Source organism: Pseudorca crassidens, chromosome 7 (assembly GCF_039906515.1).
Source record: "Pseudorca crassidens isolate mPseCra1 chromosome 7, mPseCra1.hap1, whole genome shotgun sequence".
Taxonomy (NCBI): domain Eukaryota; kingdom Metazoa; phylum Chordata; class Mammalia; order Artiodactyla; family Delphinidae; genus Pseudorca; species Pseudorca crassidens.
The window spans coordinates 67,961,349-67,984,813 of NC_090302.1; the positions used below are offsets into that span (position 1 = coordinate 67,961,349).

The 23,465-nt window shown below is 39.0% G+C and overlaps 1 protein-coding gene across 3 annotated transcripts in view; it reads left to right on the forward strand.

Moving 5' to 3' along the window:
- ADAMTSL1 (ADAMTS like 1) overlaps window positions 1-23,465 on the forward strand; it is a 470,685-nt gene that overhangs the window by 429,211 nt on the left and 18,009 nt on the right. For all 3 annotated transcript variants that reach the window (XM_067744472.1, XM_067744473.1, XM_067744474.1), the window contains one exon: window positions 2,312-2,519. In XM_067744472.1, the coding sequence (XP_067600573.1) occupies window positions 2,312-2,519 (208 nt within the window). The remainder of the gene's footprint in view (window positions 1-2,311; window positions 2,520-23,465) is intronic.

The following is a 23,465-nucleotide window of genomic DNA, read 5'->3' on the forward strand; positions in this document are numbered from 1 at the left end:
AGCAGCTAAAGGGATAATGGATGGGGCTTGGAGTTGGCACCAGCATGGCGCCCAGAGCCCGGGGAGACTTGGCTGGGTCCTGAAATGCCCCTTTACTACCTATCTGTGGGATGTTCATCCACTACTTAGGCAACTGCTTCGTGTTTTGCCAGCTGAGTCATAAGAAGCAGCTGAAACCAGGACAGCCTCAATGAAATATGAAACACACTTGTTAATATCAGCAGTTTGACTTGCTGACGGGAAGGTTTCCACGGGAATGATTAATGTCCTTTTATACCCTTCCTGAACTGTAACATAGCCCGTACCTCTCTTTTCTCAAAGCCCCCACCCCAACTCCTGAAAAATTGCTGAAATGGATATTTGGAAATAAAAGTTGATTGAAAGGCAGGCCTGACATTCACCAGGGATACGAGAGGCTGGAAGACCGCCCTTGCCAAGCTGTGTGAAATGAAGAGGAGGTCTTGGACATGCCAGGGACTTTTTGATTTGCTGTGGTGATGGTCAGAGTCAATCAGCCTTATTTACTTCTGCAGATGAAACAATGGCTGGGTCTGCTTGGGTTTCAGTGCCCCCAGCGGCTTTAAAACACCGTCTGCTTGTTTCCTAAGTGGCTCTGCTCCTGCGAGATGGAAATCTGCACGCAGTCATCTCTCTCCAGGGCTAATGGAGCAGAGGAGTTCCACCAAATTAAATAAGTCACAGACCCAGATTCAGGAGGAATTTGCTCCCTGTCCCTGCTACTTACCTCTCCTGAAAGCCAGATGTGGCGCCACTAGACCAGGAAGTGGCCACAGGCTCACCTTTGCTTGGTTTCTCCACCAGGCTTCCTGGGCACGTCAGCCCCCTTCTCTGCACACAAACAAGTGTGGCCCTCGTAGGCTGTCTGAATAACGCTGCGAAGTCCCGCTTTGACCCAGGTAGCTGTTTCAGCCACTTCATTTAGAAAAATTTTTTTCTCAGGCAGTAAAACGAATTGTTTTCTCTAGATGGAATTAAATGGCTGGAAAGCACCAAATTTTTTTCTCACTCTTTTCCCCAAACTGCACCCCCTTCCCCTCTTCTTTGAGGATTAGCCCAGGGTACAAACATCCAAAGAGAACCCCTCCACCTTTGTATACAGACCAAGGATTTCAGAGTGTTTCCCAGCTTACAGCTTGGCTTTATGAGGAAAGCCATTTGTCTCAGTCCTGGTCAGTCTCACTTCTGAGGGCCCGAATGGCAGTTAGAAGCTAACATCCTGAGAACGACTACTGTCACCACGTATACAGCCCTCAAAGAGGTGTAAGACCTATGGACTGTGACTCATGGGCGTGGGAATTGCTCCAGAAAGCTGGAAGGAACTTCGTAGGTTTCTGAGGGATTAAACAAAATCAAATGAGACGTGGGTTAAGGCGACGTAGAATAAACAGTGAGTACAAGCAGACAGAACTTGGCTGAACCGAGACCCAGACTGCCTCCAGGGTCAGGGGGCGACCCAGGTTTGGATCTGACTTCCCTGGGAAACTGTCCCTTCTCTGCCCCACACTTGGATGCCATTAGGATGTACCAGAACTGCAATGCAGCGTAACCAGCTAAAGGACTGTCTTCCCAGAATGTGTCATCTGCAAGCTCACGGCTTTTGGGGCCAATGTTAAGAAAAGGCAACTGATCTTCAGAAAACTCTTTCACAATGTGCCTTTTTAGTCAATTTCCAAAGGGTATTTGTTTCCTGTGGCTGCCACAGCAAATTACCACAAACACTGTTGCTTAAAACAAGAGAAATCTAATCTCCTACAGTTGTGGAGGCCAGAAGTCCAAAATCAAGGTGTCAGCAGGGCTGTACCCCCTCCATAAAGCTCTGGGAGAGAATCAGTTCCTCGGCCCTTGCAGCTTCTGGTGGCTCCCAGTGTCCCTTGGCTTGTGGCCACATCACTCCAACCTCTGCCTCTGTGGTTACACTGTCTCCTCATTTTCTATGTCCAATCTCCCTCTGCCTTTCTCTTATAAGGGTACATGATGGTATTTAACACCTACCCAGATAATGCAGGACAATCTCATCTCAAAATCTTTAACTATATCTGTAAACACCCTTTGTCCAAATAAGGTAGCATTCACAAGTTCCAGGGATTTGATATAGATATCTCGGCGGGGAGGGGTGGGGATTTTCAGCCTACCACCCCAAGCATATACTGTGAAAAGAGACATGGTCCTGCAATTAGCTGCTGTGTGGTGAGAAGAGGAAGATGCATGGGGCTCCTTTTCTGAGAGTGTATGGCATCGTCCCTCTCCTCAAGGCTTGACCCTTTGCCCTGACTCTTCTTCCTCTTTCCAGGTGGATGGTGACCTCCTGGTCCGCCTGTACCCGGAGCTGTGGGGGAGGTGTCCAGACCCGCCGAGTGACCTGCCAGAAGCTGAAAGCCTCTGGGATCTCCACTCCTGTGTCCAATGACATGTGCACACAGCTTGCCAAACGGCCAGTCGACACCCAGGCCTGTAACCAACAGCTATGTGTGGAGTGGGCCTTCTCCAGCTGGGGCCAGGTGAGAGGGCTTTTTCTTTTTTAATTTTTATTTTCTATTGAAGTAGAGTTGACTTACAATGTTTCAGGTGTACAGCAGAGTGATTCAGTTGTGCATATATATTTATTCTTTTTCAGATTCTTTTCTATTATAGGTTACTATAAGATATTGAGTTGAGTTCCCTGTGCTGTACAGTAGGTCCCTGTCATTTATATAGGGACCATTTATTTCATATATATAGTAGTCTGTATCTGTTAATTCCAAATTTATCCCTCCCCCTTCTTTACCCTTTGTTAGCCATAAGTTTGTTTTTCAAGTCTGTGAGTCTGTTTCTGTTTTGTAAATAAGTTCATTTCTATCGTTTTTTTAGATTCCATATATAAGCGATATCATATGATATTTGTCTCCTTCTGACTTACTTCACTTAGTATGATAATCTCTAGCTGCATCCATGTTGCTGCAAATGGCATTATTTCGTTCTTTTTTATGGCTCAGTAGTATTCCATTGTATATATGCACCACATTTTCTTTATCCATTCATCTGTCAATGGACATTAGGGTTGTTTCCATGTCTTGGCTATTGTGAATAGTGCTGCAATGAACATTGGGGTGCATGTGTCTTTTGGGGTTTTTTAAATTAATTTTTATTGGAGTATAGTTGATTTACAATGTTTTACCAGTTTCTGCTATACAGCAAAGTGAATCAGCTACACATATACATATATCCATTCTTTTTTAGATTCTTTTCCCATATAGCTCATTACATAGTATTGAGTAGAGTTCCCTATGCTATACAGTAGGTTCTTATTAGTTATCTATTTTATATATAGTAGCATCTATATGTCAATCCCAATCTCCCAATCTATCCCTCCCCCTCCTTCCCTCCTGGTAACCACAAGTTTGTTCTCCACATCTGTGACTCCATTTCTGTTCTGCATACAAGTTCATTTATACTATTCTTTTAGATTCCACAAATAAGTGATATCATATATTTGTCTTTGTCTTACTTCACTCAGTATGACAATCTCTAGGTCCATCCATGTTGCTGCAAATGGCATTCTTTCTTTCTTTTTTATGGCTGAGTAATATTCCATTGTATATATGTGCCACATCTTCTTTATCCATTCATCCGTTGATGGACATCTAGGTTGCATCCATGTCCTGGCTGTTGTAAATAGTGCTGCAGTGAACATTGGGGTGCATGTATTGTTTTCTCTGGATATGTGCCCAGGACTGGGATTGCTAGAGCATATTGTAGCTCTATTTTTAGTTTTTTAGGAACCTCCAGACTGTTCTCCATAGTGGCTGTAGCAATTTACATTCCCACCAACAGTGTAAGAGGGTTCCCTTTTCTCCACACCCTCTCCAGCATTTGTTACTTGTAGACTTTTTAATGATGGCCCTTCTGACTGGTGTGAGGTGGCACCTCACTATAGTTTTTATTTGCATTTCTCTAATATTTAGTGATGTTGAGCATCTTTTCATGTGCCTATTGGCCATCCATATTTCTTCTTTGGAGAGAGGTCTATTTAGGTCTTCTGCCCATTTTTTGGATTGGGTTGTTTGTTTTTTGTTGTTGAGTTGTATGAGCTGTTTGTATATTTTGGAAATTAAGCCCTTGTTGGTCGCAGTGTTTGTGAATATTTTCTCCCATTCTGTAGGTTTTTTTCATCTTGTTTATGGTTTACTTTGCCGTGCAAAAGCTTGTGAGTTTGATTAGGTCCCATTTGTTTATTTTTGTATTTATTTCTATTGCCTTGGGAGATGGAACTAAGAAAACATTTGTACAATTTATGTCAGAGAATGTTTTGCCTATGTTCTCTTCTAGGAGTTTTATGGTATCGTGTCTTATGTTTTAAGTCTTTAAGCCATTTTGAGTTTGTTTTTGCGTATGGTGAGAGGGTGTGTTTTAACTCCATCCATTTACATGCAGCTGTCCAACTTTCCCAGCACCATTTGCTGAAAGAGACTGTCTTTTTCCCATTCTATATTCTTGCCTCCTTTGTCGAAGATTAACTGACCTTAGGTGTGTGGGCTTATTTCTGGGCTCTCTATTCTGTTCCATTGATCCACTGTTTTTGTGCCAATACCATGCTGTTTTGATTACTGTAGCTTTGTGGTATTGTCTGAAGTCTGGGAGGGTTTTACCTCCTGCTTTGTTCTTTATCTTCAGAATTGCCTTGGCAATTCTAGGTCTTTTAGGGTACCATGTAAATTTTAAGATTATCTGTTCTAGTTCTGTGAAATATGTCATGAGTAATTTGATATGGATCTCATTAAATCTGTAGATGGCTTTGGGTAGTATGGCGATTTTAACAATATTAATTCTTCCAATACAAGAGCACGGGATATCTTTCCATTTCTTTGAGTCATCTTTAATTTCCTTTATTAATGTTTTATAGTTCTCAGCGAATAAGTCTTTCACCTCCTTGGTGAAGCTTATTCCTAAGTATTTTCTTTTGGGGGTTGTGATTTTAAAAGGTATTGTTTCTTTTACATTCCCTTTGATATTTTGTTGTTAGTGTAAAGAAATGCAACAGATTTCTGTATGTTAATCTTGTATCCTGCTACCTTGCTGAATTTATCAGTTCTAGTAGTTTTTGTATGGAGTCTTTAGGGTTTTCTATATATAGTATCATATCATCTGCATATAATGACAGTTTTAGCTCTTCCCTTCCAATTTGGATACCTTTTTATTTTTAAGATTTCTTTTGATGTGGACCATTTTTAAAGTCTTTATTGAATTTTGTTAAAGTATTGCTTCTGTTTTATGTTTCGGTTCTTTGGCCATGAGGCACATGGGATCTTAGCTTCCTGACCAGGTTTCAAACCTGCACCCGCTGAGTTGGAAGGTGAAGTCTTAACCACTGGATTGCCAGGGAAGTCCCCCCAATTTGGATACCTTTTATTTCTTTTTCTTGTCTGATTGCTGTGGCTAGGACTTCCAATACTATGTTGAATAGAAGAAGTGAGAGTGGGCATCCTTGTCTTGTTCCAGATTTTAGCAGAAAGGCTTTCAGCTTTTCACCATTGAGTATTGTATTGTCTGTGGGTTTGTCATAAATAGCTTTTATTATCTGGAGATATGTTCACTCTATACCCACTTTGGTAAGAGTTTTTTTTTTTTTTTTTTATCATGAATGGGTGTTGAATTTTGTCAAATGCTTTTTCTGCATCTACTGTGATGTTCATGTGTTTTTTGTCTTTTGTTTATGTGGTGTTATCACATTGATTGATTTTATATGCTGAACCATCCTTGTGAACTTGGGACGTATCCCACTTGGTCATGGTGTTACGATATTTTTTATGTGTTGCTGGATTCAGTTTGCTAATATTTTGTTGAGAATTTGTGCATCTATATTCATCAAAGATATTGGCCTATAATTTTCCTTTTTGGTGGTGTCTTTGCTAGACATTGGTCTTTTAAAGAAATTTCTCCAGTGACTCTAAGTCAATTGCTCAGGAGAGGGATCTAAACATGGGCATGTTTTAGAAGCCACCCAAGTGATTCTAATGTGCAGTCAGGGTAGAGAGCCATTGTTCCAGGCCAAGAAGAGTTGAAGCCTAGCTGCTACCAGCAACTCCTTTCTCCGTTCCCTGTTGGAGGTTAACCAAAAAAGTCCCAGGTTAGCTCAAGAGAGAGAATAAATGGGGGCTCAGCTGGACGGAGGGAGGAACCACAGTAACTCTCCATTTGGAGAGGAAATTTTATGTTTTAGTTATAACTGAAAAGAAAGACCAACACAAACTGCAGGTTCTTCATTAGGAAGAGCAAACCTGAGCTGTGACACACACCAGGCCATGACAGAAGCAGCCAAGGGTGCAGTGTGCGGTGCTGTCATCATTTCTGGGCCAGGTCATTGTTTCTGGGCCAGGTGGGACTGAACACAAGTCAGGAACTCCCATTTGTAATTAGAGGCCTAGATTTTGCCCAGTGCAGGTAGATAGGGCCTCTATTTAGACAAAGCATAGTTGTCCTATTCATCATCTGACTCCTTCTCTGTTTTAGAATGTTGTTGGCACCAAAAAAAAAATCTGGTGTGGTGCTTGAGGGAAATGATATAATTGTATATACTCTGTTTTTCCTAAAGTCTGGGTTCAAAACTTACTGGAGACCTACTGAGCATCTAAGAGCTGCCTGCCAGGACTGATTATCAGCTGGTACCTACCAACTATGTGGGAACAACTGTTGTGGTTTGTCAGAGGCCCGTGCTAATTGGTAGGATAACTGTTTTGATTGGTCAGGCATAATTTCCGAATGGTCAGTATCTGAAACATACCATTAAGCTTGGCCTGTGAGGACATGCCAAAGCAACCACACAGCTCAAAATTATTTGTGTAACTCTATGAAATAGTGTGACTGAATGCTTGGGGGCAGTTGGCAACTTGAACTTATTGGAACTGGTATCTACACATTACTGCATTCATGTTCCCTCATCCCAACCCTGAAGTGTGTTATTTGGAAAACAATCACTTGGAACATCCTATTAAGTTAACACACTGTGGTCATCTCTAATGAAGATGAAATGTTATTTGGGGAAAATGTGGCCACAGAATTCATTTGCAACTTATAAGCCATTTGTGTCCCAGGTGAGCCTGGGAATGATGCTCAACACTGGCAAATCAATATGCTCAGCCGGAGGCTCCTTTTGGGGCCTCTACCAACCCCCCCTTATTTCCAGTGACCTAATACATGTGCTTCTTAGTCAAAGAGGCATGAGCTCCCCCTTGCTCCCATGCCTGGGAGATATCATCTTTCTCCTACCTGGAAAAGCCCACTTCTGATAGCTCTCATTCCACCCAAGGCAGCTCTGCTTCTAGGCCCTCAAGGCTTACTGGCAGTTTGTGAAATTACAATTGGGAACAGATCTGGCTACACGTGGGAGATGTTTCTGCATTGTATCACTGAGGTCACTCAAGGGCATATACATGCACACTGATCATGCTGAGTGATTATTTTTCCTAAAAGACAGAAAAATAGGTCTTTCCTCCTTCCTTCCTCTCTAACACTCTTCACCCCCTTCTTCTTTCTTCTAGAACCCTCTAGGCAAGGTTGTCTCAAGCTTTAATGTGAATCACCTATGGATCTTGTTAAAAATGCAAATTCTCATCTAGTGAGTCTGGAATAGAGCTTTGGATGCTGAATTTTTTTTTAATGGAAGCATAGTTGATTTAGTTTCAGGTGTACAGCAAAGTGATTCAGTTATACATATTTTTCAGATTATTTTCCTTTATAGGTTATTACAAAATTTTGAGTATAGTCCCCTGTGCTATACAGTAGGTCCTTGTTGGTTATCTATTCTATATATAGTATGTGTTTATGTTAATCTCAAACTCCTAAGTTATCCCTGCCCCCTCTTTCCCCTTTGGTAACCATAAGTTTCTTTTCTATGTCTGAGGATCTATTTCTGTTTTGTATATAAGTTCATTTGTATAAATTTTTTTAGATTCCACATATAAGCAATATCATATGATATTTGTTGTTCTCTGTCTGGCTTACTTCACTCAGTATGACAACCTCTGGGTCCCTCCATGTTGCTGCAAATGGCATTATTTCCTTCCTTTTTATGGCTAAGTAGTATTCCATTGATAAATATACCACATCTTCTTTATTCATTCCTCTGTCAATAGACATTTAGGTTGCTTCCAGGTCTTGGCTATTGTAAATAGTGCTGCAATGAACACTGGGGTGCATGTATCTTTTCCAACTATGGTTTTTTCCGGATATATGGCCAGGAGTGGGATTGCAGGATCATATGGTAGCTGTATTTTTAGTTTTTTAAGGAACCTTCATACTGTTCTCCATAGTGGCTGCATCAATTTACATTCCCACTGACAGTTGTAGGAGGATTCTTCTTTCTCCACTCTCTCCAGTATTTATTATCTGTAGACTTTTTGTGATGGCCTTTCTGACCAGTGTGAGGTGACACCTCATTGTAGTTTTGATTTGCACTTCTCTAATAATTAGTGATGTTGAGCATCCTTTCATGTGCCTTTTGGCCATATGTATATCTTCTTTGGAGAAATATCTATTTAGATCTTCTGTCCATTTTTTCATTGGGTTGTTTTTTTGATATTGAGCTCTATGAGCTGTTCCTATATTTTAGAGATTAATCCCTTGTCAGTTGTATCACTTGCAAATATTTTCTCCCATTCTGTAGGTTGCCTTTTCGTTTTGTTTATGGTTTCCTTTGCTATGCAAATGCTTTTAAGTTTAACTAGGTCCCATTTGTTTTTGTTTTTATTTCCATTACTCTAGGTGGTGTATCCAAAAAGATATTGCTGTGATTTATGTCAAAGAGTGTTCTGCCTATGTTTTCCTCTAGCAGTTTTATAGGATCCAGTGTTACATTTAGGTCTTTAATCCATTTTGAGTTTATTTTGTGTGTGTGGTGTTAGAGAGTGTTCTAATTTCATTCTTTGACATGTAGCTGTCCAGTTTTCCCAGCACAACTTATTGAAGAGACTGTCTTTTCTCCATTGTATAGTCTTGCCTGCTTTGTCATAGATTAATTGACCATAGGTGCGTGGGTTTATTTCTGGGCTTTCTATCCTGTTCCATTGATCTATATTTGTTTTTCTGCCACTACCATACTGTTTTGATTACTGTAGCTTTGTAGTATAGTCTGAAGTCAGGGAGCCTGATTCCTCTATTGGATGCTGAATTTTTAACTGAATTATTTTTATAATTCACATTATATTAGTTTTAGGAGTACAACATAATGATTTGATATTTGTATATATTTCAAAATGATCACCACAATACGTCTAATTAATATCCTTCACTATACAGTTACTAAAAACATTTTTTCTTCTGATGAGAACTTTTAAGATCTATTTAACTTCCAAATATGCAATACTGTATTATTAACTATAGTCATCATGCTGTATATTACATCTCCATGACTTGCTTATTTTATAGCTTGAAGCTTGTACCTTTTGATCCCCTTAACTATTTTACCCACCCCCTGACTATGACAACCACCAATCTGTTCTCTGTATCTATTTTGTTGGTTTTGTTTAGATTCCACATATAAATGAGACCATATGGTATCTGTCTTTCTCTGGCATATTTTACTTAGCATGATGTCCTCAGGTCCATTAGTGTTGCCACAAATGGCAAGATTTTTTTTTTTTTGCTGATTAATATTCCTGTGTGTGTATATACACACGTGTCACTTATATACGTGTGTGTGTGTGTGTGTGTGTGTACATACACATACCATTTTCTTTATCAGTTTATCCACTGACGGACACTTAGGTTGGCTGCGTATCTTGGCTATTGTAAATAATGCTGTAATGAACATGGGGGTGCACATATCTTTTCAAATTAGTGTTTTTATTTTCTTCAGGTAAATACCCAGAAGTGGAATTGCTGGTTCATTTTTAATTTTTAATTTTTTGAGGCCCCTCCATACTGTTTTCCAAAGTGGGTACATCTATTTACATTCCCACCAACAGTTCACAGGGGTTCCCTTTTCTCCACATCCTCACCAACACTTATTTCTTGGCTTTCTGATAATAGCCATCCTAACAGGTGTGAGGTGATATCTCACTGTGGTTTTGATATGCATTTCCCTCATGATTAGTGATGTTGAGTACCTTATTTTTTTCATGTGCCTGTTGGTGATTTGCATGTCTTCTTCAAAAAAATGTCTATTCAGATCCTCTGCCCCTTTTTAAATTGGATTTTTTTTTCTATTGAGTTATATGAGTTCTTTATATGCTTTAGATATTAAACCTTTATCAGATATATGATTTGCAAATATTTTGTCCCATTCAGTAAGTTGCCTTCTCATTTTATTGAAGGTTTTCTTTGCTGTGCAAAAGCTTTTTAGTTTGATACAGTTCCACTTCTTTATTTTTGCTTTAAAAATAATCATCCCTAAAATCAATGTCAAGGAGCTTACCACCTATGTTTTCTTCTAGCAGTTTTCTGGTTTCAGGTTTTCTGTCAAGTCTTTAATCCATTTTGAGTTAATTTTTGTGTATGGTATAAGGTAGTGGTTCAGTTTCATTCTTTTGCATGTGACTGTCAAGTTTCCCCAACATTTATTGAGGAGACTGTCCTTTCCCCACTGTATACTCTTGGCTCCTTTGTTGTAAATTAATTGACCATATATGTGTGGGTTTATTTCCGGGCTATTCTGTTCAATATATGTGTGTCTGTTTTTATGCAAAACTATACTGTGATTACTGTAATTTTTTATCACTAGTATAGTTTGAAGTCAGTGATGCCTCCAGTGTTTTCTTTCTAAAGATTGCTTTGACTATTTGGGGTCTTTTGTGATTCCATATAAATTTTAGGATTGTTTATTCTATTTCTGTGAAAAATGCCATTGGAATTTTGATAGGGATTGTAGTGAATCAGTAGACTGCTTTGAGTAGTATGGACACTGTAACAATACTGATTCTTTCAATCTATGAGCATGGAATATCTTTCCATTTATTTTTGTCATCCTCAATTTCTTTCATTAATAAGTCTTCAGTGTATAGGTCTTTCATCTCCTTCATTAAATTTATTCCTGGGTATTTTACTCTTTTTGGTGTAATTTTAAATAGGATTGTTTTCTTAATTTCCCTTTCTCAGAGTTTGTTATTAATGTATAGAAATGCAATTGATTTTTGTGTGTTGATTTTGTATTCTGCAACTTTACTGAATTCGTTTATTAGTTCTAACAGGTTTTTTTGGTGGCGGTCTTTAGGATTTTCTATAAATAGTATCATGTCATCTGCAAATAGTGACAGTTTTACTTCTTCCCTTCCAATCTGGATGCCTTCTTTTTTTTTTTTTCCTTGCCTATTTGCTCTTGCAAAGACAATACTATGTTGAATAAAAGTGGCAAGAGTGGGCATCCTTGTCTTGTTCCTGATCTTAGGGGAAAAGCTTTCAGCTTTCCACTTTTGAGTATGATGTTAGTTGTGGACTTGTCATATATGACCTTTATTATGTTAAGGTACATTCTGTCTACATACACTTTGTTAAGAGTTTTTATCATAAACAGATGTTGAATTTTGTCAAATGCTTTTTCTCCACCTATTGAGATGATCAAATGATTTTTATCCTTCATTTTGTTAATGTGGTATATCACATGTTGATTGCTTTGTGGATACTGAACCATCATTGCATTCCTGGACCAAGTCTCATTTTATCATGGTCTTTGATCCTTTTAGTGTATTGTTGAATTTGCTTTGCTAATATTTTATTGAGGATTTTTGCATCTGTGTTCATCAGGGATATTGACCTGTAATTTTCTTTTCTGTATCACCCTTGTCTGGTTTTTAGTTTCAGGGTAATGCTGGCCTCATAAAATGAGTTTGGAAGAGTTCCCTCCTCTTTTATTTTTTGGAGGAGTTCGAGAAGAATTGATATTAATCCTTCTTTGAATGCTTGGCAGAATTCACAAGTGAAGCTGTCTGGTCCTGGACTTTTGCTTGTTGGGTGGTTTTTGATTACTGACTCAATCTCCTTACTTGTATTGGTCTGTTCAGATTTTCTATTTCATCGTGATTCAGTCTGGGTAGGTTATATGTTTCTAGGAATGTATCCACGTCTTCTAGGTTGTCTAATTTGTTGGTGTATAATTGTTCAGAGTAGTCTCTATGATACTTGTATTTCTGTGGTATCAGTTGTTATAGTTCCTCTTTCATTTCTGATTTTATTTGAGTCCTCTGTCTCTTTTGCTTGGTGAGTCTAACTAAGGCTTATAAATTTTGTTTATCTTTTCAAAGAATCAGCTTTTTGTTTCATTGATCTCTTCTATTCTTTTTAGTCTCTATTTCTGCTCTAAAATTTGTTATTGTTCTCCCTTCCACTAATTTTGACCTTCATTTATTCTTCTTTTTCTATTTCCTTGAGGTGTAAAGTTAGGTTGTTTGAGACTTTTGTTTCTTGAGGTAGGCATTTATCACTGTGAACTTCCCTCTCAGAACTGTTTTTGCTGTACGCCACAAGTTTTGGTATGTAATATTCCCATTTTCATTTGTCTCAAAATATTTTATTTCTCTTTTGACCCATTGAATGTTCAGTAGCATGTTGTTTAATCTCCACATATTTGCAAATTTTCCAGTTTCCTTCTTGAAATTGATTTCTAGTTTCATACTATTGAGGTCAGAAATGAATCTTGATATCATTTCTATCTTAAATTTATTAAGATTTGTTTTTTGGCCTGTCATATGATCTATCCTAGGAAGCATTCCACGTGCACTTGAGAAGACTGTGTGTTCTGTTGCTGTTGGATGGAATGTTCTATATATATCTGTTAAATTCATCTGGTCTAACATATTGTTTAAAAAGCTGATATTTCTTTATTGATTCTCTGTCTGGATAATCTATCCATTGATATAAGTGGGGTATTAAAGCCCCCTGCTATTTTTATATTGCTGTCTATTTCTCCTCTTAGGTCTGTTAATATTTGGCTTTATATATTTAGGTGCTCCTATGTTGGGAGCATAAATATTTACAAATGTTATATCCTCTTGTGGATTGACCCCTTTATCATTATGCAGTTCCCTTGTCTCTTATACCAGAAAAATTAGACTGTTAAACAAAAACTGTCATAAGTATAGCTACCCCCAGTTTCTTTTGGGCTCCATTTGCATGAAATATCTTTTTATATATCTTTTATCCCTTCATTTTCAGTTTGTGTGTTCTTACGTTTGAAGGGAGTCTCTTGTAAGCAGCATATACATGGGTCTTGTTTTTTCTATCCATTCAGCTACTCTGTCTTTTGAATTGAGAATTTAGTCCATTTACCTTTAAAGATATATTGGTATGTATGTACTTAATGCTTTCTGGCTGTTTTGTAGTCCTCTCTGTTCCTTTCTTCTGCAACTGCTTTCTTCCTTTGTGGTTTGATGACTTTCTTAAGTGTATATTTCTTAAGCTTATATTCCATTTTTTTATTTTTTGTGATTATATTTTTGCTTTGTGGTTACTATGAGGCTTATATATTATAGAGTATATCCCTAACAGTCTATTTTAAATTGATAAAAACTTAAGTTTGTTGTAAACTTAAACCATTCTAAAGCTTAACATTTTTACTCTTACCCCTTCCCCATGTTTTATGATTTTGATGTCACATTTTATATCTTTTTATCTTGTGTATCCTTAAAGAATTATTGTAATAGTAGTTATTTTTACCACGTTTGTCTTCTTACCTTCATACTAGCTTTATAAGTGATTAATCTACTACATGTTCTGTATATTTACCTTTCTACTGAGGTTTATCTTTTCTTGTTACTAATTATTGCCCTTTCTATTCAGCTTAAAGAAGTCCCTTTAACAATTCTTGTAAGGCTGGTTTAGTAGTGATAACTCCCTTGCCTTCTGCTTATCTGGAAAACTCTTTCTCTCTCCAATTTTTTTTTTCTGGTGATGCTTTATTTATATATTTTTTTAATTTTTGAATTTTAATTTATTACTTTTTTACATAGTAGGTTCTTATTAGTCATCAATTATAAACACATCAGTGTATACATATCAATCCTAATTGCCCAATTCATCACACCACCATCCCCACGCCCCACGACTTTCCCCCCTTGGTGTGCATACGTTTGTTCTCTACATCTGTGTCTCAACTTCTGCCCTGCAAACTGGTTCATCAGCACTATTTTTCTAGGTTCCACATACATGCATTAATATACGATATTTGTTTTACTCTTTTTCACTTACTTCACTCTGTATGACAGTCTCTAGAGCCATCCACGTCTCAACAAATGACCCAATTTCATTCCTTTTTATGGCTGAGTAATATTCCATTGTATATATGTACCACATCTTCTTTATCCATTCGTCTGTCGATGGGCATTTAGGTTGCTTCCATGACCTGGCTATTGTAAATAGTGCTGCAATGAACATTGGGGTGCATGTGTCTTTTTGAATTATGGTTTTCTCTGGGTATATGCCCCATAGTGGTATTGTTGGATCATATGGTAATTCTATTTTTAGCTTTTTAAGGAACCTCCATACAGTTCTCCATAGTGGCTCTATCAATTTACATTCCCACCAACAGTGCAAGAGGGTTCACTTCTCTCCACATCCTCTCCAGCATTTGCTGTTTGTAGATTTTCTGATGATGCCCATTCTAACTCGTGTGACGTGATACCTCATTGTAGTTTTGATTTGCATTTCTCTAATAATTAGTGATGTTGAGCAGCTTTTCATGTGCTTCTTCTTCAGTATGTCTTCTTTGGAGAAATGTCTATTTAGGTCTTCTGCCCATTTTTGGATTGGGTTGTTTGTTTCTTTAATATTGAGCTTCATGAGCTGTTTATATATTTTGGAGATTAATCCTTTGTCCATTGATTTGTTTGCAAATATTTTCTCCCATTCTGAGGGTTCTCTTTTCATCTTGTTTATGGTTTCCTTTGCTGTGCAAAAGCTTTGAAGTTTCATTAGGTCCCATTTGTTTATTTTTGTTTTTATTTCCATTACTGTAGGAGGTGGATCAAAAAAGATCTTGCTGTGACTTATGTCAGAGAGTGTTCTTCCTATGTTTTCCTCTAAGAATTTTATAGTGTCTGGTCTTACATTTAGGTCTCTAATCCATTTTGAGTTTATTTTTGTGTTTGGTGTTAGGGAGTGTTCTAATTTCATTCTTTTACATGTAGCTGTCCAGTTTTCCCAGCACCACTTATTGAAGAGACTGTCTTTTCTCCATTGTATATCTTTGCCTCCTTTGTCATAGATTACTTGACCATAGGTGCGTGGGTTTATCTCTGGGTTTTCTATCTTGTTCCATTGATCTATGTTTCTGTTTTTGTGCCAGTACCATATTGCCTTGATTACTGTAGGTCTGTAGTATAGTCTGAAGTCAGGGAGTCTGATTCCTCCAGCTCCATTTATTCTCCTCAAGACTGCTATGGCTATTCGGGGTCTTTTGTGCCTCCATACAAGTTTTAAGATTTTTTGTTCTAGTTCTGTAAAAAATGCCATTGCTAATTTGATAGGGATTGCATTGAACCTGTAGATTGCTTTGGGTGGTACAGTCATTTTCACAATATTGATTCTTCCATTGCAAAAACATGGTATATCTCTGCATCTGTTGGTATCATCTTTAATTTCTTTCATCAGTGTCTTATAGTTTTCTACATTCAGGTCTTTTGTCTCCCTAGCTAGGTTTATTCATAGGTATTTTATTCTTTTTGTTGCAATGGTAAATGGGAATATTTCCTTAATTTCTCTTTCACATTTTCGTCTTTATTGTATAGGAATGCAAGAGATTTCTGTGCATTAATTTTGTATCCTGCAACTTTACCAAATTCATTGATTAGCTCTAGTAGTTTTCTGGTGACATTTTTAGGATTCTCTACGTATAGTATCATTTCATCTGCAAACAGTGACAGCTTTACTTCTTCTTTTCCGATTTGAATTCCTTTTAGTTCCTTTTCTTCTCTGATTGCTGTGGCTAAAACTTCCAAAACTATGTTGAATAATAGTGGTGAGAGTGGACATCCTTGTCTTGTTCCTGATCTTAGAGGAAATGCTTTCAGTTTTTCACCATTGAGAATGATGTTTGCTGTGGTTTGTCATATATGGCCTTTATTATGTTGAGGTAGGTTCCCTCTATGCCCAGTTTCTGGAGACTTTTTATAACTGGGTGTTGAATTTTGTCAAAAGCTATTTCTGCATCTATTGAGATGATCATATGGTTTTTATTCTTCAGTTTGTTAATATGGTGTATCACATTGATTGATTTGCGTATATTGAAGAATCCTTGCATCCCTGGGATAAATCCCACTTGATCATGGTGTATGATCCTTTTAATGTGCTGTTGGATTCTGTTTGCTAGTATTTTGTTGAGGATTTTTGCATCTATATTCATCAGTGATATTGGTCTGTAATTTTCCTTTATTGTAGTACCTTTGGTCTTGGTATCAGGGTGATGGTGGCATCATAGAATGAGTTTGGGAGTGTTCCTTCCTCTGCAATTTTTTGGAAGAGTTTGAGAAGGATTGGTGTTAGCTCTTCTCTAAATGTTTGATAGAATTCACCTATGAAGCCTATTTAACTGTGATTAAATATCATTAATATGATATTTAATCACAGTTTCAATTTCATTACATTTGATTGGTCTGTTCATATTTTCTATTTCTTCCTGGTTCAGTCTTGGAGGTTATAACTTTCTATGAATTTGTCCATTTCTTCCAGGTTGTCCATTTCATTGGCATAGAGTTGCTTGTAGTAGTCTCTTAGGATGCTTTGTATTTCTGCGGTGTCTGTTGTAACTTCTCCTTTTTCATCTCTATTTTATTGATGAGTCCTCTCCCTCTTTTTCTTGATGTGTCTGGCTAATGGTTTATCAATTTTGTTTATTTCCTCAAAGAACCAGCTTTTAGTTTTATTGATCTTCGCTATTCTTTTGTTTCTATTTCATTTATTTCTGCTCTGATCGTTATAATTTCTTCCCTTCTGCTAACTTTGGGGTTTTTTTATTCTTCTTTAGTTCCTTTAGGTGTAAGGTTAGATTGTTTATTTGAGATTTTTCTTGTTTCTTGAGGTAGGCTTGTATAGCTATAATCTTCCCTCTTAGAACTGCTTTTGCTGCATCCCATAGGTTTTGGATCGTTATGTTTTCATTGTCATTTGTCTCTAGGTATTTTTTGATTTCCTCTTTGATTTCTTCAGTGATCTCTTGGTTATTTAGTAACGTATTGTTTAGCCTCCATGTGTTTGTGTTTTTCATGTTTTTTTTCCTGTAATTCATTTCTAATCTCATAGCGTTGTGGTCAGAAAAGATGCTTGATATGATTTCAATTTTCTTAAATTTACTGATGCTTGATTTGTGACCCAAGATGTGATCTCTCCTGGAGAATGTTCCGTGTGCATTTGAGAAGAAAGTGTAATCTGCTGTTTTTGGATGGAATGTCCTATAAATATCAATTAAATCTATCTGGTCTATTGTGTCATTTAAAGCTTCTGTTTCCATATTTATTTTCATTTTGGATGATCTGTCCATTGGTGTAAGTGAGGTGTTAAAGTAACCCCACTATTATTGTGTTACTGCTGATTTCCTCTTTTATAGCTGTTAGCAGTTGCCTTATGTATTGAGGTGCTCCTATGTTGGGTGCATATATATTTATAATTGTTATATCTTCTTCTTGGATTGATCCTAGATCATTATGAAGTGTCCTTCCTTGTCTCTTGTTACATTCTTTATTTTAAAGTCTATTTTATCTGATATGTGTATTGCTACTTCAGCTTTCTTTTGATTTCCATTTGCATGGAATATCTTTTTCCATCCCCTCACTTTCAGTCTGTATGTGTGCCTAGGTCTGAAGTGGGTCTCTTGTAGACAGCATATATATGGATCTTGTTTTTGTATCCATTCAGCAAGCCTGTGTCTTTTGGTTGGAGCATTTAATCCATTCACGCTTAAGGTAGTTATCGATATGTATCTTCCTATGACCATTTTCTTAATTGTTTTGGGTTTGTTTTTGTAGGTCCTTTTCTTCTCTTGTGTTTCCCACTTAGAGAAGTTCCTTTAGCATTTGTTGTAGAGCTGGTTTGGTGGTGCTGAATTCTCTTAGCTTTTGCTTGTCTGTAAAGCTTTTGATTTCTCCATCAAATCTGAATGAGATCCTTGCTGGATAGAGTAATCTTGGTTGTAGGTTCTTCCCTTTCATCACTTTAAGTATATCATGCCACTCCCTTCTGGATTGTAGAGTTTCTGCTGAGAAATCAGCTGTTAACCTTATGGGAGTTCCCTTGTATGTTATTTGTCATTTTTCCCTTGCTGCTTTCAATAATTTTTCTTTGTCTTTAATTTTTGCCAATTTGATTACTATGTGTCTTGGCATGTTTCTCCTTGGTTTTATCCTGTATGGGACTCTGCACTTCCTGGACTTGGGTGGCTCTATTTCCTTTCCCATGTTAGGGGAGTTTTTGACTATAATCTCTTCAAATATTTTCTCTGGTCCTTTCTCTCTCTCTTCTCCTTCTGGGACCCCTATAATGCGAATGTTGTTGCATTTAATGTTGTCCCAGAGGTCTCTTAGGCTGTCTTAATTTCTTTTCATTCTTTTTTCTTTATTCTATTCCGCAGCAGTGAATTCCACCATTCTGTCTTCCAGGTCACTTATCCGTTCTTCTGCCTCACTTATTCTGCTATTGATTCCTTCTAGTGTGGTTTTCATTTCAGTTATGTTATTGTTCATCTCTGTTTGTTCTTTAATTCTTCTAGGTCTTTGTTAAACATTTCTTGCATCTTCTCAATCTTTGCCTCCATTCGTTTTCCAAGGTCCTGGATCATCTTCACTATCGTTATTCTGAATTCTTTTTCTGGAAGGTTGCCTGTCTCCACTTCATTTCGTTGTTTTTCTGGGGTTTTATCTTGTTTCTTCATCTGGTACATAGCCCCCTGCCTTTTCATCTTGTCTATCTTTCTGTGAATGTGGTTTTTGTTCCACAGGCTGCAGGATTGTAGTTCTTCTTGCTTCTGCTGTCTGCCCTTTGGTGGATGAGGCTAACTAAGAGGCTTGTGTATGTTTCCTGATGGGAGGGACTGGTGGTGGGTAGAGCTGGCTGTTGCTCTGGTGGGCAGAGCTCAGTAAAACTTTAATCTGCTTAAGTGCTGATGGGTGGGGCTGGGTTCCCTCCCTGTTGGTTGTTTGGCCTGAGGCAACCCAAGACTGGAGCCTACCTGGGCTCTTTGGTGGGGCCAATGACAGACTCTGGGAGGGCTCACACCAAGAAGCACCCCCCAGAACCTCCACCGCCAGTGTCCTTGTCCCCATGGTGAGCCCCAGCCACCCCCCACCTCCGCAGGAGACCCTCCAACACTAGCAGGTAGGTCTGGCTCAGCCTCCCCTGGGGTCACTGCTCCTTTTCTGGGGTCCCGATGTGCACACTACTTTGTGTGTGCCCTCCAAGAGTGGAGTCTCTGTTTCCCCCAGTCCTGTCGAAGTCCTGCAATCAAATCCCACTAGGCTTCAAAGTCTGATTCTCTAAGGATTCCTCCTCCCATTGCCGGACCCCCAGGTTGGGAAGCCTGATGTGGGGCTCAGAACCTTCACTCCAGTGGGTGGACTTCTGTGTTCTCCAGTCTGTGTATCACCGAACCAGCAGTTATGGGATTTGATTTTACTGTGATTGCACTCCTCCTACTGTCTCATTGTGGCTTCTCCTTTGTCTTTGGATGTGGGGTACCCTTTCTGGTGAGCTCCAGTGTCCTCCTGTTGATGATTGTCCAGCAGCTAGCCATGACTCTGGCATTCTCACAAGAGGGAGTGAGAGCATGTCGTTCTACTCCGCCATCTTGGTTCCTTCCTCTGGTGATGCGTTAAACAGTGTCAGTACAAAGATACTTTCCCCAAGTATTTTTATTTCCAGGAGATGTTTCCTGTCTTGGCTGCAAAGCACTGTATCATGCAGGCCTATGCTGAGTACAACCAGTCTATCCTTTTTTCATCCTTTGTGCTTAGTCTAGTTTCACTTGCTCATAAGGTACCACATGTGGAGGTACTGCACTGGGCTCTTCACATGAGAGTTCCTAGTGCAAAGTGACTGCACCAGCACCTCAGCTTAGACACTGCCGATGACTCTCTGTCTCTCTGTCCAATTCTGAATGATAACTTTGCTGGGTAGAGTATTTTTGATTGGAAGTTTTTTTCTTTCAGCACTTTGAAGATACTGTGCCACTCCCTTCTAGCCTACCAATCATGCTGAAAAATCTGCTGTAGTCTTCTGGGCATTCCCTTATACCTAACAAGTTGTTTTTCTCTTGCTGCTTTTGAGATTCTCTCCTTGTCTTTAACTTTTGATGTTTTAATTATGTCTTTAATTATAATGTCTCTTTTGGGTTTATTTTATTTGGAACACTCTGGGCTTCCTGGAACTGGATGTCCATTTTCTTTCCCAGAGTAGTGAAGTTTTCAGCCATTGTTTCTTGAAATAAGTTTTCTGCTCCTTTCTATCTTCTTTTTCTGTGACCCCTATGATCTGAATGTTAACGTGTTTGATGTTGTCCCACAGCTCCTTAAGCTATCTTCACTGGGTTTTATTCTTTTTTTTTTTTTTTGGCTGGGGGGTGAGTTCCACTGCCTTGTCTTTGAGTTGACTGATGCTTTCTTCTGCTTCATCTAGTCTGCTGTTGAACCCCTGTATTGTATTTTTCAGTTCAGTAACTGTATTCTTCAGCTCTGTGCCTTCTGTGGTACTTTTTTATATTTTCTATTTCTTTGTTGAATTTCTCATTGTGTTCATCCATTCTTCTCCCTAGTTTTATGAGTATCTTTATGACCATTACCTTGAATGCTTTTTCAGGTAAATACCTTAGCTATATTTTATTGAGGTCTCCCCCGCCCCCCACCACACACTGAGGTTTTATCTTGTTCTTTCATTTGGAACATATTTCTGTTTCTTCATCTTGCTTAACTCTTTGTGTTGGTTTCCATACTGTAGATGAAACAACCACCTCTCCCAGTCTTGAAGGAGTGGCCTCATGTAGGAGGTGAACATTGTCTTTCAACTCTGTCCCAGCTCTTGGTCATCTCTCAAACCTTTGTGCTTGTCGCAGCAGCCTATTATATTTTTAATAGCTCACACTGACCAGGTGATCAGTAGTATTCCCTGGATGGCAGCTGCACGTATCAGGGGTCTAGATGAGTGTATAAGCTCTTTCCTAAGAGATACTGGAGCAATGCAGAGGGAGAGTGCAAAGACAGCATCCACAGCCTACATTCCTTGACAGTAGTTTTGTAGTCCAATAGATGTGTGCCAAACCTGAAGCCTGCCCCTCAGGTCATAGCTCCAGTACAAATAAAGAGGATTCCTCCACAGAAAGGCTGGGGGATGTTCCTCAGTCTGCTGTGTGCCAGTGCCCTCGGGGTGGCAGCCTTCCAAGAACCAGCTATCCGATTGCCACAGTCCCATGGGACACCGAAATTCAAGCTCCCCTGATCACCTGAGCCAGGCAATCAAGGGGCATCCCTGGAGTGGCAGCTGCAAAAACTAGTGCACCAGACATAAAAACCAGGGCACCAGCTGCATGTAAAGCTCCCCTCCAGGAAACATGTGCTCTGGAGCACAGCAGAGGGAGAGTGCAAAGTTAGTGCCTACCCTCTGAGGTCTCTAGAAAGGATTACAGTCAGTCCCTAGATGCATGTTTAATTAGAAGTCTGCCTCTCAGGCTGAAGCCATGATGACTGGCTAATAAGACTCCTTCACAGATATACCAACGTTCTGGCTCTGTTGCCTCTTGCTGAGCCCTAGGGGTGATAGCTGTTTAAGAACGCTTTTCTCCATTGGTTATAGTCCTGTAGGACCCACAAGCATAAGCCCCACTGGCTGTCAAGAGTCAGGCTATGTAGTGGTGTCCCCTGGCAGCAGACAGTGGTTTGGGCTCCTTGTGGGGTGACATTGATTATTACAGCTCCTTGGGACCAAGAATTCAAACTCCCCTAGCCTCCAGAACCAGGCAGTCAAGAGGCCTTCCCTGGGCAGCAGCCACCAAGATTGGGGCACCAAACGCATGCAAAAGCTCCCTTCCAGGAGATACTGGTGCTCTGGAACGTGGCAAAAGGAGAGTGTGAAGATGGTGCCCACAAGTCTCAGTCCTGGAGAGTGCTCCAGCAGGCTTCTAGATTTGTGTGTTAAATTAGATATCTGCCCTCAGGCTGATGCTTAAATATAAGCAGGTGAGCCTCCTTTACTTTAAATCTGGGTATGATCAGCTGTCTCTGAGCTGGGTCCTGGGACGTAAGCTGTGAGCCCCATTGGTTTTCCAAGTTAGATGTTTGGGGGGCTCATCTCTCAGCTACAGGTCCAAAAGTTAAGGTGCCCAATTTGGAGTTTGAACCCTTTGCTCCTTGGGGAGAAGCTCCAGGTTTTGAGTTTTCTCCCAATTGTTGGTCACCTCACTGGGGGCAGGGCTTATGTCCCAGTCCCTCCTACTTGCTTTGATGCGGTTTTCTTCTTGTTTGCCTAATGTGTGGTTGTCACTCAGGCAGCCTTTAGGATTTTTTAAGAAGAAATTGTTCCATATGTAGATGTAGACTCAGCGTATCTGTGGGAGGAGGTAAATTCAGGAGTTTCCTGTATCATCATCTTAAACTGGAACCCCAAATCTTGTGTTTACTGACATTTTTTTACCAAGAGGCTCCAGGTTTCACCAAATGCTTAAAGAACCTGGAAGGCTACCAACAACTGAAGAAGGATTTAAGGTAAAAGCAGTCCTCTTAGGTCAGGCAAATATGTCCAAAGCCAGTTACTGCTCCTCCTGCTACGGCCAAGTATACCAAAGTCTTGCCAACCACATCTTTTTGTCTGACCAGGTGATGCTAGGAGGTATGAACTGAGAAGATAAAAGAATAAGGCTCTGAAGGATCCAGCATGACAATGTTGTTCACAAACACACAAAGGGTAGGGAAAATGTAAAAATGCCCCCTTGACATGGACAACTGGAAGTCCTTTTCTTTAAATTATTGTGATAAAATATACATAACATTTTAACTATTTTAAGTGTACAATTCAGTGGCATTAAGGACATTCATATTGTTGTACTATCACCACTATCCATCTTTAAAACTTTTTCATCATCCCAAACTAAACTCTGTACCCATTAAACAATAATTCCCCATTATCCCTTTCTCCCTGTCACTGGTAACCACTATTCTACTTTGTTTCTATGAATTTGACTACACTAGTTTAGTGGAATCATACAGTATTTGTCCCTTTGTATCTGGCTTCTGTCACTTTAATGTTTTCAAGATTCATCCATGTTGTAGCGTGTATAAGATTTCATTCCTTTTTAAGGCTGAATAATATTCCAGTATAAGTATATATCACATTTGTTTACGCATCCATCTGTCACTGGGCATGTGGGTTGTTTCCATCGTTTGGCTATCATGAATAATGCTAGTATGAACATGTTTGTATAGTAGCTGTTCAAGTTCCTGCTTTCATTCTTTTGAGTATATGCCCAGAAGTGGAATTGCTAAATCATATGGTCATTCTATGTTTAATTT